Source organism: Amblyomma maculatum, chromosome 3, assembly GCF_055883805.1.
Source record: "Amblyomma maculatum isolate TAMU_Amacu chromosome 3, ASM5588380v1, whole genome shotgun sequence".
Classification (NCBI taxonomy): domain Eukaryota; kingdom Metazoa; phylum Arthropoda; class Arachnida; order Ixodida; family Ixodidae; genus Amblyomma; species Amblyomma maculatum.
The window spans coordinates 94,766,009-94,779,603 of NC_139346.1; the positions used below are offsets into that span (position 1 = coordinate 94,766,009).

At 46.2% G+C, this 13,595-nt stretch overlaps 2 protein-coding genes across 2 annotated transcripts in view; both read right to left on the reverse strand.

Annotated features, from left to right (window-relative positions):
* Window positions 1-325: 325 nt before the first annotated feature.
* On the reverse strand, window positions 326-2,853 carry LOC146195361 (beta-1,3-galactosyltransferase 5-like). Its single transcript, XM_084597793.1, has one exon. It carries the CDS (start codon window positions 2,691-2,693, stop codon window positions 1,485-1,487), a length of 1,209 nt encoding a protein of 402 aa, XP_084453919.1. The 5' UTR covers window positions 2,694-2,853; the 3' UTR covers window positions 326-1,484.
* Window positions 2,854-11,253: 8,400 nt separating this feature from the next.
* The window catches only part of LOC146195362 (beta-1,3-galactosyltransferase 5-like), a 29,604-nt gene continuing 27,262 nt past the window's right edge, over window positions 11,254-13,595 (reverse strand). Inside the window, exons 5-7 of the transcript XR_014706004.1 lie at window positions 12,899-13,040; window positions 12,492-12,688; window positions 11,254-12,414 (exon numbers count right to left, since the gene is read on the reverse strand). The gene's annotated coding sequence lies outside the window, so the exon portion shown is untranslated. The remainder of the gene's footprint in view (window positions 12,415-12,491; window positions 12,689-12,898; window positions 13,041-13,595) is intronic.

The window sequence follows — 13,595 nt, forward strand, 5'->3', positions numbered from 1 at the left end:
CACTGACACCCTGGTGAACTTACCACAACTAGCCCGCCCCTTTCAAAATCATTCTTTGTCAGCCGACCTTCACAGCAGGCGGAAGCGACTCAGCGCACCAAACTTCAGTTCTGACAAGCGGAGGATTCAAGTGCTGTCGCACGCTCCTCAAACAGTTCCGCTTTCTCTACCGCTACGTTTTACTCAGCCGCGACCTCCTAAACAATCATTTCTGAAACCTGCTTGTCCCTTGGACTACGACTTGGACGCGAACTTAACATGTACTTATGTGTATATCCTTCTTCATAGTTTTTTTTTTAGCAGTGCCTCTTGCTTAGACTGCGAGTTTCTTTTCCTTTTTCTTTTTTTTTTTTCGACCAATCGTCTAAGGGAGGAGCCCTGTAGCAACTCTCGTGGCATGCATCCGGCACGTGCCGAAGAGAAGGAAGCAGCGCAGGCACGAGAGCTTAGGAACGTTCGCGACCTTCGTCTCGGCCGGACGCTGCCGTCATCACCTCTTCAGCTTCTCCTCAAATAGAGGAGGCCGCGGTCGCCCCTGCCTGGCGATCTCTACAGTTCCACATATTTGTTGCGGTTCTGGTTCAGTTTCAAGATTGTGGAAAAATTTTGGTCCCTGTTTGATTCCGATTCAGGGTGAAAATTTGGATTTGGTTCCGATTTTCTGTTTGGTTCCGGTTCGGCACGCTCGTTGCACTAAACTTAGCCGCGCTCTTGCAAAACGCTTCCCAGACTTCATATGCGACTGTCAGGGTGCGCAAAAGGATCTAAGAAATTATACCGAATCAGTATGCAGAGGCAAAATGATACACGCCGTAAACAAATTTCATCCCCCCTTTCCCCACGGGTCATCTTCATATTTTCTTCTGCCTACCGTGCAAAAATTCATTCTCCATAATAGTCACTGGAGGGGACTGAAGGCATGAGAGCGCAGTAAAATGTAGTAGGGATTAGTTTCTGCAATACGTGTTTCTTTCTAATGACGAAGTGATGCGTGAAAAAGTTACCGTGAAGTTTTATTCTTATTTTCTTGTTCTATTTTATTTAGAGCAAATTTAGTTGTCCCATTCAGCATACCTCTTATTTTTACCACTGCAGCACAATGCTTATTGCAATGCTTTTACCAGCGCAAACGAGCCCTATTTTTACGGTAAATCGATACTAATCACCTTAGCTACTCTATGCTGGCATTCTAAATGCATTTTTGAATAATAGATGAATACCGACCCCAAAACTGGGCTAAACAAGGCTGCATTTCTCTAGAAGCATGAGATATGCAGTAAAGTCCATCACGTTCGGTCCATTAGCGTAGCATAACCTTGAAACATGGACAGGAAAAATTGATAAAAATAAACATTCTTCCTCGCATCATGCATATCACACCACGGCCTTTGCATGCCGTCGTTAGAACACTAACCGTTAGAAGGAATGAGGTTTTCATGAAAAAGTCAAATTAATAACGTAAACATTACTGCGTTGTGGAAAGGCTAAAATATAGCGCTGCCATTTCGGTGAACCACCCAATCTACCAACCAAGGCAATGTCTTTCGGTGGCCTACCTCGACCATCCACTTGTACCGTTTGTTAATGTTTTTCTTAGTGCGCAGAACACTCTGCCATAATCGGCTGAGGTTAGCACCAATACGGCCGGGAGGGCCCGTATTCACGAAGAGCATCGTATTCCCCACCGTTACGAAAAGTTCGCCTGGGCTCAAGACAATATACCTCCTTATGTCCACCATGTCAACTTTAGTCAGCGACGCCAAGATACCAGTGACGTACACATCGTCCACCCAGAAGATCGGAACGTGAGTTGAAGCTTTGTAGAGCACGGACAACACAGCCGGCCGCATAACGTATGCCGAGCCGGAGCAGTATGCCGGGTATTTGTCAGGTGCGTACTCTTCCTTGGTGACATACCATTTGGACTTTCGCGTCCTTTGGGGACCTAGAGTTGTGAACAAGTAGCAGTGAATTCCGTTGTGCCGCATTGCCGGGCTATCGACGTACGATGACAAAGCGAAAGCGTTCACCAGAATGTCGTCGTCCATTTTCACGACCGTTGTGTTGGAGTTAAGGTTACAGTTTTCCAGGACCCACTTGGCCCCAAAAAGGAACTTGAGGGACAGGTTACGGTAACTCTCCGTGAAGTTCAATATGACGATGTCGCCTTCCCGAGCGGCCTCCTCTTCAACGAGTCGGTGCTCATGCGGGTCAGATGCCATGCCGACGAAGAATACAATGGCGGAATTGATGCAGGCCGCAATTTGCGAGTCGCCGATGGTCTTCCGCAACCAAGTGCGGTTTTTCACGTTTTTTAGAGCCGTATGCACGAAGTAGAGGATTCGGAGCCCGGGTCGACGACAGGAAAGCATGGAAGTCAATTCGGTTAAGTTTTCTTTCATCGACTTCGTGGACTCGTCGAAGCTGTTTGCTGCAGAAATTCCCACTGTGATATTCTTGGCCATGGTGGTTACAGCTGTATTGGCCCTCCAGAGACGCCCATAGAGAGCAGCACGAGGAAAGGATTCGGTGAAAAACAATGCCATCGTAACCAAAACAACGCAAGCGACAAAGACCAGGCAACCACGCGGCTGTTTACACTGATGAAATAAAACAGGCTCACTCAGCGTTCTCCTAGGTACTCGGCCTCCGCCCGACTTTGCTTCGTTTGTGCACTTACGAAAGGAAATCATTTTTCGTGGCTGCTTTGACGGGGCTCACTGAAGGTAGTCAAAGGTCGGCGCTGTGTGGCAACGCTAGACGCACAACTCTGACATTTTATTCAAAACATATTGCTCATAAAAGCAGCTGGATTCGTACACGGCGGTGGTGTTCTTATTGAAGAATGCAGATTTCGACGCAGTTTTTTTAATGCCTCCAACTTATAAATATTTTAGTAGCTTGGTGACGTGCATTATTCAGATAATAAATGTCATCTAAGAGCAGTCACCGTGCTTGAGACGCATTTAACTCTGGATGAAATTATATTTCCAACTTAAGCGCTTGTGAAAGACACTGTTCGACATCTGTATACGTAGCATGTTAAGGGCAGATAGCAGCTCCTTCTATGAACGAGTCTTCACCTACTCGGGCTGCCTGACGCTGTGTGAAAGAGGCAGTTCGATAGCGCAGCGAGCCGCATTCACTTAGCATTCCCATTTGGCTTAAGTATTCTCAATGTTTCGTGCAGTTCCAGGAACCGTATACAATATCAGGTATTACATGCAACTGTTCGTACATGAAATGATTTTACACGCCTTAGGCTAAAGCATACTCCATTATGGGATTACGGTGTTTAGTCCCGGGGCGAGTGTATGGGGAAAAAGAATAAACTGCGTCCTTCGACCTATTTTCAAAAAATATTTGGTATCATTTAGGACTACCTTTCAGTATTGACCTTTTCAAAGCATTAAGGTGCTCAAAATGTAGCGCCGTTGTCACAGAAACAGTTATCCTCAGACATATCTGGTTACACAAGCATAAAGTTGAATATCTTCCTGCCCGCTGCCTCCGGCCTAAATACCGTTTTCGGGGGACTCGCTGCTGGACCAGACACGATCAAAGCACCGATAATCACTATGCATGCCATCTTGTCCAAAACAGCAAGCTTCTTTCGCGTGAAAGCGAAGTTTAAATTTAGAGAAATTCTTCGCCCTATTAACCTTTAATACTTTAGTCTCGGACCTTTTTTACGTTAATTTATATCATACATACCTGCATGGAGCTCACGGATACTTGCGTGTTAGAACAGAGAGTGAATAGCGTAATTTAGCGTGCTTTCGTGTTCTGCACTCTGCTAATATATGAATATATTTGTTCCATTTTGTTTCGATTGGAAATGTTACTGTTTACTTTTTTCTTGAAAATCGGCGTTTTTTTGCTTCTATATCATTATATGACAATATTGTGCTGCTATGCATTAGGAGTGCTATCCGCACGATTGGTTTCTGCGCAGATTATGTGGTTGTTTGTTATTGATGTTTTTTTCCCCATTGCTGTTAATCCTTTTTCTTTTACGTTATTGCTTAAAATATCTCAGCACATATTTAATGTTCACATTTCGGTTTGTTACCGCTGCTTGCCTGCCCTGCCCTTCAAGACCACGGCTGCTTTGGCAGACCTATTATGGAATGTTGCTCTGTAACCTCTCGTATAATTAATTTATTTATTTATTTATTCATTCATTCATTCATTCGCGGCGTGGCCTCAAGGGGAAGCACCAGCTCCGTAGGGGCTTTTTTTTTCAGCCAGGGCGCTGGGCGAAAGCACATAATTTTGATGCATATATCATGTTCGAGTACTTTTAACGACTTTGTTTAAACTGGAGGTAGTACATTTGTAGCCCTGCGCTTCAAATCCTGGGTTCAGGAGAGCTGCGGAACTATACTTTTGACTTGCAGGGCGCGTAGCCGCAACAGGAGCAACCTATAAAGGTCTTCTTCGAAGTGAGTGCTTAACTACTCTCTTCCTGGCGTTGTCAATTGCACGAAATATTTAAGACAACGGATCCCACCAATCTGTAGTTGCAGCTTACAAGTCGCGAGTCGATCCAACACATTACTATGCTCATGTCGGTTCAGTTGCCGATTATACAAAAAGGGGTGGCTCTTGGCGACGGTTCTTTGTCAGACGAGGCAACTTATCACTATAGTCTCTCCTCCGGTGCTGACTATATCGCCGCCGGAGCTGACGACTCCTATCTCTGTTAAAACATTAAGTAATTTATCAGGAGGAAGCACCACAAAACTCCTTTCTTCGAATCAGAAGTTTAGGTAGTACAGACGTACTTGAACATGGCAGTGTTTTATTGCTGACACAAGTCGCGAAATTTAGGCGCTCCTGCATTTCGTAGTAAAAAGATCCTGGTAGCGATCGTCCCATAGACGCCTGCGTGACGACTGAACAAAGCTATAGTTCGTGGCGCCCCTGCGAGCTGTGATGCCAAGAAATTAAATTACGTCGCATCACGCAACGTTAAGTGACGTCAGAAATACACGTGACGTAACCGTGATACATCTTCCTCTCATCCTAGTCAGCCTTATGCAGCCCACCTGAATGTTGCGCCCATCGCTTTGGCTCCACTCGAGATCAACGCCGATTTACCCTTCCAGCTGACTCCTACTGCTGCACCATCATTGCTCCTCTCAGTGGCGAATCAGCGGTACCAAACAGTCGCTTGCGCCGTCAGCTTCGTTGGTTCTGATTTCAACATGGAACATTCTACCGCGACTTCTACCTGTTGTACCTCACTCCCTTCGTCCTGAAATTTTGGAGGCTTACCATGACGGCGCCACTGCTGGTCATTTAGGCCATCACAGAACTTACGAATGTTTCAAGTGCCGCTACTTCTGGCTTGGACTTTCTGCCAGCGTCGCCAAATACATTTCATCCTGTCCCTCTTGCCAGCATCAAAAGCGGACAACATCCCTTCATGCTGACCTTCTGCAATTTCTACCTTGCCCATCTGCCCCTTTTGGCATGGTCACCACTGACTTGTTCGGCCCTCTTCCTTTCACGTCAGACAGCCACCTTTGGGCTGTCACCGCCATTTCCCCTCTGATGCAGCACGCTGAAACTACCCCTCTTCGCTCCGGTAACGCCTCTGAAATAGCCAATTTCTTCCTCCAGTTTGTGTAGGACATTTGGCAGTCCACACTGAACCCTGGCCAATCCCCCTTAGTGGGTATGTGCCAAATATCAAGGCAGAAGAAGAAGACGAAGTGGGAGTGCCGCTGCTGTACGTGGTCAAGATCTCACTTCGCAAGCCTGGCGTCACCCCGTCCTGAGAGAAAGGTTTACGCCGTAACAACTTGGTGAAGGTTTGCTGGGTATACCCCAATTAACAACGGATCAACCCGAGCTTCGTCGCAGTCGACGTCTTGCCGGCCTACGACCTCACGTGCCCACGGAGATCCCACACTTAGGCCTACACCCAGCAGTTCCTGGCCCCATTAATGAGAGCCCCGATCTTTCGCGGGAGCAGCTGGTGATGACGTCAAAGAGTAGCTCGCCCACTAACAAGTGAGCCGCTATAACAAGTGGGGCAATAATGACCAGCTGGCGAATGTCATTTTCATGCTCACGCATACGGCCCTCACATGGTATAAAAATCCCGAGAATACCTTGACATCCTGCCCTTGCTTCGTGAACGAACTAACAAAGCGCTTTGGTTAGTTCGAAAAAGAAGAGGGCTGAGCAGACATTGGCTCATTGGGCTGAACTTCGCAGTGAGATGCGCAGCGTACAGAGTATATTGAGGCAGTAGTGAAGCTCTGCAAGGTCGCCTCGCCTAAGGACATATATACATTCCTTATAAGCAAGGAAAGCCTGAACTCCGTCGTCGATGTCGTGCGACATTGCCGAACACTGGAGAATTTCGATTAATGATACCAGACACGGAACGTTGATCGCTCGCCTTTGGTTTGCCTCCGCTGCGGGAATCGAGGCCACATCGCAAGATTCTTCAATCGCCGTCGATCTTACAGATCTGGGCTACCAATATTCTCAGTGCAACCGGCTTACCAGGGTGTATCTACTATGACTGCGCAGTCGTCTCCTCCAACAGAACTTCGGTACACCACCCTTCGTAAGTCGTCCCCGGCGTCGGATCAGAGTGTCACTCCTCCCGTGCTTCACACGCGGCTGTCTTTATCACCTCGTCGCCGGTCCTCATCACCTCGTACGGAAAACTAACCAGCGCGACTGATGAAGGTGAGGTCGCTACAATTTAGATCTGTTCTGATATTCTTCCTCCCGTATCAACGCTCTAAAACAAACTTTGTGTGGTCGTTATTGGCATATCCACATCAGCTCTCGCTGATACCGGTGCAACTGTTTCTGTTATTAGTATGAAATTTAAATGCCCTCTGTTAGGCAAAGTGATGTTCAAGTGTGCGGAAACCTCAAAGTTTTGTGGCGGGATGGCGAACCGTTGCGTCCTTTTGTGTGTGTAATCTTATTAAAGCTGCCGAGAGTGTCGTGGCCGTGGGCAACAGAAGAAATATTCCTCGTCTACTTCACTTGTAGGTAAGCGCCAATGTTACCGTCCTAAGGCCATTTCGCGACTATTCGTGATACCGTTGCCGCATGTCTGTGCAAAGCCGCCTTTACATCATACCCCTCTAGCAGTGTGAACCGCCAAGGTGTGATTCACGCGACTTCGGCCTTGCTGTTCTTTCAGGTGTGCACCAACCCATGGCGGATTGCTTCTCGCGGTGGGAATGAGATGTAACGCTGGCTGACACCAGGATCGAGTGCGTTCCAGAAAAACTGGTGACAATATTGTGTATGGAATTCACTTCTACTAGCATCGAGGCAATAAAATTTCTTGGGCATGTTGCTCTAATTCTTCGCGTGGTTTGGGGAACAGCAGGACGTTCTGCTGCTGAGGAGAGAGGTTAGCCTGTTTAACAATATTTCGAGTCCTTCTAATACTGATGAGCATCAGTCTCTACTCAAAAGTGGTATTTTGCACGATATCTGCCATGCAATCTGCAGATAGGAAGGCACGACTTCCCTGCTACCTCCAACTGCCTACGGTAGAATGCTAATAACAGCTATTTTTATGGCATTTCAGGCGCAGCCTGATAGCTGACGACATTTAAAAGAGACCAGACGTCCCTTTCTTTCCGTGCATTATTGCATCGGGTATGTTTATTAGTCTGATGGCAAGAAAAACTTTATACTTTAAGTAGAAACCTAAAAATGTGCCTTAAAAATTAGCCAGGGTTGCACTTTGTTTAAACAGAATAAGATGTGCGGGAGCAGTTTGGCATGGTCATGCTTGGCGGTTTACCAATGAGACTGGCAAAGTGTACCTTGCGGAAGCGAAAATTGGTTTCTTTTAAAGGGAAGGTGCATTGTTTTTCTCACTTCTCGATGGATGCCACAAGTGTTAAACATATTTCACTATTATAGTTGCCGGCATGTAATTGGAGATACATATGTCGCCAGTTCAAATCCCTTTCGAAAATGTGGCTCCGACTAGCAGATGGCTGCTAAAGGGCAAGCAAAATGGCATGGAGATTTTGGCACATTTTTATGTATGGTTGCACTAAGTAGCTCTAGCATAATAGTAATCGTAGTGACTTTTCCAAATATACTTCCTTGAATATCAGGTCTAGTAACAGCCTTATGCAGGGTCTGAAACTGCATTCAAAATAATGACGTACACCGGTGAAAGAAAGGCTGAATTCGGAGATAACATTTGTACAAATCTTTAAAATACATGGTTTCTTGTTGTATCAGCAACACAAAATGAATGTGAAGTTTTATTGTTGGTTTCAGTGCTAAAACTGTTATTGAAAGTTTCAGGCTTCTGTCTTTGAGTTTCAGAATGCCTGAGTTATTTCTGTAGTCCTAGCTAATATCTCTGCTTTGCATAAAAAGTGCGAAAACCCCTGGCTGTCGCATATATTGTATGCTATAAACAGAAATACCGTCTATATTCACTTAGAACGTCATTTCTGTGGATATTTGCTACTCTTACAAGCACTACATAGTGGCACATAGGGCAAGCACTGGCTCTGTATCTGGTTGCATAATATTGAGTAACAATAGTTAAATGGCTATTTTAAACTACTGAGTCTGCAAAACTGATTTCAGCGAGCTTATGATAATGCATATTCACTGATATGCGTCAGGTCTGGTTGTGGCAGGCAGTTTATTGTCTAGATATGCTAGCAGGTAGTAGACATTACTTGCAGCATAGATGTAGCCTATAGCTTCAAAGTACCGGGATCTCATATCTGCAGACTAGGAGGACGTCATGGTTGACTTAGGCTATGTGAGAATCGGGATATAATGAGCTTGCACTGTTGATAAACACGTCTTTTTTGCGTGCTTTCCAGGTGATGATATTTGGTCTCCAAAAGTATAGATAACCTTTATTGACTGGCATGCTGTCTCAGCAGCACCATTTTAATAGGACCTTTACGAGGCTCTTTGCTAGTTATTTTTGCCTGCACATTTGTTTTGCTGCTGAAGTCTGCTGCTCCCTTTGGATTTTTACATAGATAAACTGCATTTTAGTTCATTCACACTACAATTCAATTCTTCAACTTTGCAAAATTGGGATACTGCTGCTATATAAATCAGCATAGGGAAAGTAAATGTAAGTTAGCTTCTGTGTGCTTTTATTTATCATCTTTGGTATGTTTAGCATTTAGTTGGGCAGTTCCCTGGCAAAGCTGTTGTCATGTACAAAGTGCGTACCTAATACCTAACATGAACCCACAGTGCACGGACCTGACAATACATGTATCACTTTCAATTTTTTTCTTGTTCATTTACACGTTTGCATTTTTTTTTGCTTCTGTAAACAACCAGCAATGGGCACTTCTTGCAATTCTTGATTTACTTCTATTGACTTCCACACGCATTTTTGTTCTTGTATAGCTAACACAGCCAGAGCCTGCACATTTTTTTTTTTCATAGCAATATTGGCAATGTGCAGTAACTGTAAACGCCGAAAGGAAGAGTAGTTCAGTTTAAGCAAAGCGTCTTTACTCCACTTCTCATTCGATGGAATTTCCTTATGCTACCCAATGAGCAGATTTTTGAAGCGTAGAATGTGTTCACAGTGGTAATGGCAGAAGGAAGAATGGCGTGAACTGTGATGGTTACAGGAAATAATTCCGAAATTTGCTTTATTGACCAATAAATGGGCGTTTTTCATCTTAGCTCGATGCAAGTTTTGCATACTTTTGTATTTAGTTTCGTTTTCGTTTTGAATTCTTTATTCCCCAGGGGCGCTTCTGTTGTTCGTTATATATATGTGAGTGTATGTGAATAAACGAATTGTGTTCGTTCGGGACAGCTGGAGTCCACTTCCACCTTCGAAAACACCGCTGACGACGAGGATGCTGTGAACCTACCCCCAACGCTGCTGCACCATTCGGGACCGCCGCCATGAACTTCATCGAGCTTGCGCCCGTTTTTTCTTCCGACGCCTGGCCGTCCGTCATTGCCATGGGAGCAGTGAAAGCGGATGCTTAACGTGTACTTAGTGGCATACGGAGCCGCCGCAATCAAGCCAGAGCAACGCAAGGCTATTCTTTTGCATTGCTTGGGGGCGGAGGGCGAGCGTGCTTATCAGACGTTACATGCAGGGACCAGCGCCGCAGTACCGTCAGCGCCAAGTTCTGCAGCCCTCGCCGATGACAAGTCTGCCGTGGCCGCTCCAGACGAATACGGCTCTGTACTTGCCGCATTACGGCACCAGTTTTCAACGTCGTGCAACGTTATCGTCGAGCGTCATCGTTTTCACCGCCTTAGCCAAAACAAGCGAGTCCGTTCATGACTTTGTTGTCGGCCTACGCAAGCTAGCGTCACATTGTTCGTTTGCTTGCAAGATGATGCTCTGTGGTATCAATTCGTTGCCGGCGTAGCTTCCAACCGTGTAGTGAGCGGTTGTTGCTCGAGGGTTCCACACTGTCAATCGAGGATTCAGCTCGATTTGCACTTCAGTTTGAGCAAGCAGAGAAAGAACTAAAGGAGCTTTTTGCTTCGGTCAAGGCAATTTCATCGCTGCAGCGTCGTAAACCATCCTCGTATCTTTGGCAAAAAAGAAATGCGCAGCCAGCAGCCTCCATTCAGCAGAAGTTAACAAGGGGCGCGGGCGGCTCACGTGCGCCGTAGCGGAACCGCCCTCCCTGAGCGGAACCGAAAACGGAGTAGCTGCAATTCTTTCTCTATGGTAGCTGCTCCAGTTCAACAAGTTTTTTCAGATGTGGCTCGCAGGACCACTTCGCATCAGCGCCGCAGTGCCCAGCGCATGGCAAGACTTGTTCATTTTGCGGCCTCAAGGGCCTTTCAAAAAGTATGCAACCGCAAATGAACTCAAATGCGAGGCCGAGTCCGTGAAGTTTAATTTCAGGATGTTTCGTCATCTAGCAGTGCTGAGCAAGTTTTGACTTTGCAGCGTTCCGCCCGTAGCGGAATTCATACCCAAGTGCAAGTCGCGAATGTCACATTGACATTTCATGTCGATTCAGGGTCGACTGTTTCATTCTTGTCGGAGGAAGAATTCAGTCGATATTTTCAGAGCGTTCCACTCCTGCCTGCTCCGCATGTCACTCTGACTACCCTCAACGGCCAATTTCCGTGCTAGGTTGTTTCCAGGCAGATGTTCAGTTTAAAGGCTGCACAGCGTCACTGCGTTTTTATGTTGTTCACTGAGGAACTTCTTTGATCGGTCTTGATGCCATTCAAGCCTTGGATCTTCGCATTGAGGGTTCTGCTCTTAAATGCTCTTAAATGCTTGCACACACCCGTTTCTCCACTGCCGACTGTCAATGACCCGCTGTCCCGTTCAATTTCCACACCGTCAAGCGAGCAGCCTCGCAACAAAGATCTTCCGCCAGCCTTAGCACTTGAGTTCAGTTCGCTTTTCAGTCCCAAGTTGGGTCTTGATAAGGGGTTTATCCATCGCACCAAGATGCGGCAAGGCGAGCAGCCTGTAGCTTCCAAGCATCGCCGTCTGCCATATTCTCTCCGATCACTAGTATGAAAGAAGCCTCAGGGGTTACTAAGCCTTGACATCATCGAGCGCATCGATGCTTCTGAATTGGTACCCCAATTGTTTTTGTTGACAAGAAAGATGCTAGCATCACGACATGTGTAGACCTTCGAGAGCCAAACAAAGTTATTTTTCCCGACATTTTCCCACTGCCGCATACAGAGGAGCTACTTCACGCTTTGGTAGGTACTGCATACTTCACAAAACATTACTTTGCTTCCGGTTACCATCATATTCGTTGCACCCTAAGAGCAGGGATCTGACAGCATTTATCACTCGTGAAGGTCTTTTCCGCTTTAAAAGATTTTGCTTCGGGTTGGCTTCGGCCCCAGCGGGCGACAATGCTCGACCTATGCCCAGGAGCGTTGTTCTACATTGAGGATGTGATCATTTTTGACAAGACCGCAGAAGAGCACCTTTCAAACTACAAGACCGTGTTGCAAATTATCAAGAATGCAGGCCTGAAACTGAACAACAAATGCCTCTTTGATGTTCTAGACCTTACGTTTCTAGGGCATCAGGTATCTCGCCACTTCCAAAAAAATTAAATTCCATGGTTAACACAAGAGTGCCAACGGATGTTGCAGCCCTGCGTTCGTTCCTGGGTCTTTAGAATACTGCTCAATGTTTGTTACCCATTTGGCACAAGTGGCCGAGCCTATGAGAATCTTGCTTCGCCAGAATGAACCGTTCATCTGGCCAGCTGAAGCAGACAGCAATTTCAGGAGGGTTAAGGAAATGCTATTCTCGAGTCGGGAGTACAGTCCTCCAGATGTTCGATCCGTCACCGCCAGTAATCGCGTCGACCGACGCTTCCGATTGTGGGCTGAGAGCAGTTCTGCAGCAATAAAAAGGCCATGGGCTCCGCACAGTCGCCTTATCTCGTACACTATCGCCTGCGGAGAGGAAATATTCAATCGTTAAACGCGAAGCACTAGCATTTATTTGGGCGTGTGAGCGATGGCACACATACCTTTGGGGTCGCAATTTCACAATTCGAACAGACCACCAAGCACTGGTGTCCTTGCTGTCGTCCCAAGGACATGGAAGACGCCCACTTCGAATCGCACGCTGGAGGGCACGACTACTTTGCTACAATTTCACTGTTGAATATCGCAAGGGGTCCACAAACACTGTAGAAGATGCGCTTTTTCCGCTGCCAGCACCTACCTGGGCGGCAGAGATTGTTAAGATTTATATGTGAGATGGTAGCTTACGCTCTCGTGTCATGCTCTTAAAGAATTAGCTTAAGTATCCCCAATAATGTAGCACCTTACACTGATAAGATGTTAGAAGGGAACAATGTAGCAGGCAAAAGAAGTTTCCGCCATTGCTATCGCAATTCAACTAGGGTTAACCAGAGTTAAACCCCCAACTAACTTTTTGGCCGCTGTGGCGAACGACGACGACGACGCTGAAGTTGGAGCTAGTGTGTTGGCGTGTGCACTGATCTTCCGGTGGTGTTCGTGACGTTGGAGTGTAACCACTGCCGCTCAGGAACGCCCGGTAACAATATCACCACCTGCAAGAACATAAAGAGCGAGGAGTAAGGGTAAGATGAGAGGCTGTAGTAGGAAGATGGGTAGCGGATGCACCATTCTGATATGATGCATGGGCCGGGACGCGTGATTCCGTTTCTTCAACGGCAGGGTCCTCTGAGCAGGCGTCACCTGGTGACAGATAGCGAAAATAGTGTAAAAATAAATAATGGCGGGTTTAAAGCGTGTCGTACTCGTTGCTTCAGTGGCGCAATAGATTGACAGTGCTTACCTCAGCAATAGGCGATTAAAACATCTGTTCGAATCCTGTAATAGAAACTTCTTATTTTTTCGTTTTTTTTACGCAACATTACAATAAGCTACCAAGCTCATTCCTGGGGAGTGCTACCCTTTAGGTTACAATATATAGTGCTTTTATTTCTTATTAGCCGCAAAACCAGCCTTGCACAGAGGCATGAGGTGATTTAATGACAATGGTAATACCAATCGATTACTTTCACCGTAATCATTTCCTGCCTTCAGTAAGTGTATGTTACCTTTAGGCTGCATTCAGAGACACCTTTCGGTAACTATCGCCG